This window comes from Wolffia australiana, chromosome 2, assembly GCF_029677425.1.
Source record: "Wolffia australiana isolate 7733 chromosome 2, ASM2967742v1".
NCBI lineage: Eukaryota > Viridiplantae > Streptophyta > Magnoliopsida > Alismatales > Araceae > Wolffia > Wolffia australiana.
In genome coordinates, this window is record NC_135836.1 from 11,383,196 (window position 1) to 11,387,181 (window position 3,986).

General features: G+C 39.9%; 1 protein-coding gene across 1 annotated transcript; it reads left to right on the forward strand.

The window, feature by feature from the left end:
• The first annotated feature begins 998 nt into the window (after positions 1-998).
• Positions 999-2,721, forward strand: LOC144716828 (GDSL esterase/lipase At5g55050-like). Its single transcript, XM_078592079.1, has 4 exons — positions 999-1,333; positions 1,463-1,578; positions 1,980-2,229; positions 2,331-2,721. Exons 1-4 carry the CDS (start codon positions 1,006-1,008, stop codon positions 2,441-2,443), a joined length of 807 nt encoding a protein of 268 aa, XP_078448205.1. The 5' UTR covers positions 999-1,005; the 3' UTR covers positions 2,444-2,721.
• The last annotated feature ends 1,265 nt before the right edge of the window (positions 2,722-3,986 follow it).

Below are 3,986 nucleotides of genomic sequence, written 5' to 3' on the forward strand. Positions count from 1 at the left end.
GCTGATTAGCTTCTGATAGAATCTATGTCAATGCCTGTACACTTAATGACATCATTAAATAGTGACACAATAGACAATGAATCATTGATCACAATCTATCAAATATATGTCAGTAATCGTTAAGCCACAATTTTCATACACAAATAGAGCATACAAATCCGTATGCTCAAAGCGAGCCCAAATTTAGGATATGGAATAAGATTTTGAGCGTAAATCCAAACTAAAGCAAAATGAGAGCCCTACATTTCTTGTGGTGAGGTCCTTTTGTTATCTGATATAGGGAATTTAATAAATGGAATCAAACATTTTGTTCTTAAGTGTTTTGCCACACCCTATTACAGAACCGCAAGGTAAGTAGAAGGTCATTCTCAGCCTTGTCCTCATTCGCAACTGTGGGCCGAGCCCCCCAGCTCAAGACTCCCGGTCCGCATTTGATGGGTCACTATCGTTCTTGGTTTCTTTAGATCTCATTTTGGAAAACACCAAATAGTCGTCGTTACATTGACCGAGCAATAAGCTACCCAAACAAACTCCAAAATTTTTGGTAACAGCATGACTGAATCTTATCACGCGACGATTTCCTAATTTCTAGCATATCTGATATGCATGGAAGTGGTACAATCTGATAATTTTTTCATAATTTATTTCGACTATTTGACGAAAACAGTAACCCCGGATGAAAAGGCGTGCGTTAATTTCTGTTTATATTTATTTTCTAGTTTCACGATTATTCGTTCTAGTGCCGACGCTTTCGCATTAGCCGCCTCAAAGGATATGCTTGAGGCAACAAGCGTATAAAAATCCACTTGGGTCTTCCAGCTTGGTGTCGTTTACTACAGACTGCTCGACGTGGTATTCCAAGGAGTGTGAACTTGCGGATTCCGCGATATCCTCAGTTAAAATGCGAGAGTTATCTTTGGCTTCATACGGTCGCAATTCATTCACATATGACCCGCAAATATCTTCTCAACCTCTCTAAAATCAAGGTTAATAAACCCAAAAGCTATGAGTACCTCACATGTACGTGAGAAGTATTATATGCCAACTGAACTAAGTCTTCCTCCAGCTCGATCAGCCCGAATAATGGGAAACAGGCTTCGTTTTCCGCTTGTATTCTGGGCCTTAACCGTAGCAGCTTTCGTATCAACGGCGACGGCAAGCAACGCCGTTCCAGCAATCTACGTATTTGGCGACTCCACCGTTGACGTTGGAAACAATAATTTCTTCGGGGGAAACCCCGCAAGAGCAAATTTTCCGCCCCACGGTATTGATTTTCCCGGGCGCCGACCGACGGGGAGATTTAGCAACGGATACAATGGAATCGACTACCTTGGTAGCGATCATTTCCCTTATTCCTTAATGGCCGCCTCATTTCTTTTGAGACTTTTCCATTATTCATGTTTTTTTAGTTGGGGCTGTACTTAGAGATACATAAGTAACCTGGCTGGAGTTTGAATTCCAGCCATGCAGCTAGGTTTCCGCCGAAGCCCACCGGCATATCTCTCCTTAACTAATATCAGGCAGGAGGCACAAGGCGTAAACTTCGCTTCTGGGGCGTCCGGTATATTCGATTCAACTGTAAGAACGTAACTGTCCTATTAAACTCTTGCTTCCGTTTCTTTTCTTTGACTGCTACTTAAATTTTCATTTTATCCGTGGGAACCATCAGAACCCAAACAACTCTATTCCACTGAGCACCCAAATAAGATACTTCGACAGAGTCTCCCGCTCGCTGAAGACGCGGATCGGCACCAAAGCAGCGAAACGCTTCCTGTCGAAGTCTATATTTTATTTTAGCACGGCCAACAATGACATATTCCAGTTCTATGTTGGCTCCGGAGTCCAGAATGAAACCAAACAAGACTTTTTCATCGGACTGTTGACTCAAGAGTTTATAATACATCTGGAGATGATCTCATCTGATTTCATCTGTTTCTCTCTCTTTAAATAAGTGAATTGTTCTCTAAAATTTTATGCAGTCTTTATACAACCGTGGAGCAAGGAAATTTCTTGTGTCTGGGACCGGCAGCATAGGTTGCGTTCCCATTGCACGACTGTCTGTTCCATGCGACGGTTGCTTCGAATACACGAACAATCTTTCCAGGAAGTCCAACAGTGCTACGAAGATCGCTCTTCACAAGCTCGCATTCAGACTGCCTGGCTTCTCATATTCTTTATTCAATCCTTACGACTTTATCGTTACGCTCACGTCCAAGCCACAAAATTATGGTAGCGCATACAAATTGCACACGCTTCCGTTAATTTGGACTGAACGCTTCTAAATTTGCATGAAGAAATATTAATGACGGGGATCCGGCACTTCTTTTCAGGGTTCAAAGAAGTCATCGCCGCATGCTGCGGCTCAGGAAAACTTAACGCCGAGTCGGATTGTACGCCCAACTCAACGTACTGCTCAAACAGAAACGAGTATTTTTTGGGATAGATATCACACCACGCAGGCCTTTTCGAATGTGGTCAATGGCGCGATGTAAATACGCTTCACCTATTACAATAAGAAAGCTGGTTCGGCTTTGATGATGATGCCGGGCACACTTGGGCGTTCAGAGCTCTCCCCGGACCATTTGTCGCAAATAAAATGTTTGTATTGCGAGGGGATCTAATTATATTTCGGGGTCAAGTTGAAGATCTCTTTTCACCTTATCTGATTGTTTTTTCGGAACCTCCGAATAGTGATTGTCCAGCCGATATCTGATTGTTTTACTTTCTTTCTTTGGGATAACAGATTCGTATAACTACCTTTGAATATTATTATCTGATGGCGTATTCCCTATAACCGTTAACATATATTGACGTTCCAGATGCTGACACCTGAAAACCCAGCCTGTTCGTATGTTCCCGTTGGATTATTACGCTACAAAAAAGTCTAGCGGGACAGGGATGAATGAAATCGGTTATCCACAAGTTTCGAATATCTTTTGCTCAGGACTACTCTGTACATATAAATAGTTATATGTTTGCGCACCAAGGGTTCTGGCGGAAGAGTGAAGAAAAATCTTCAGGATCCCTGGAATAAACATATGAACGATGAATTAATTCTAGGAAAGTACTTACTACTTACTGACGTAGTAGTGAAGTTAAGAGATAATACCTGATTCCATGGATATCTTGATCTTGAGGGGTAGTCTTTTGAGCCAAGGGGCAGTATCTTTAGACAAAAGAATAACGGCATATCTGAGAGATAATCATACGTGTGACTCAAAGGCTGGCACCTATGTACAAGCAAGCGAAATATCCTTATCCTCTTTATTCTCAGTTGAAGTGGCCCATTAGTAAGTTCAAATTTGTCTTAGACTCTACCCACTGTAATGAAACTTCATACCGAATGAAATATGCTAATCTCAAAATTATAATAATAATTAAAGTTAGGTAGGGATTAATGATAGCTTATGTCTACTATAAAAAATATATTTTCCCAAAGAAGAAATTACAACTCAAAAATGAGGAAATAGAAAATTACGTTCCAATTTTCTATTATCATCATGTGTGGTAGCTGATTAGCTGGTGAACTAAGTACAGGTTTTTTGAAAAGTTTGCTAGCTCAACCCATGAACTGTCACGTTTATTTTAATGTGTTTAGGTATATATTAGAAAACACATAGTAATAACACAATCACATCTTGATTTGAACTTTGTTCATTAATATATATTGTCCAATCATAAACTTTCCATTTACAACACTAAGTTTATTAGATGATAATCCAAAATTTCTCTGTATGATTAATGTGAACTGATGTTGTCCCATGATAGTTGACTTTGAGAATAATAATTTTCATTCTCCCACTTTAAATTGTATTAAATTTCTGATAAAAATGTGTTTGTACCATAGGACAATCATACATAAAATCTGAAATGTAGTTTAGGGATTGAGAGGGAGAGAATTCCCTAAATGTAGATAGTGATTGAGAGTGTTCTAGGGAGTTTGATATGAGGCATGGAACCCTAGTTTATTAAACCTTGTCATGCAG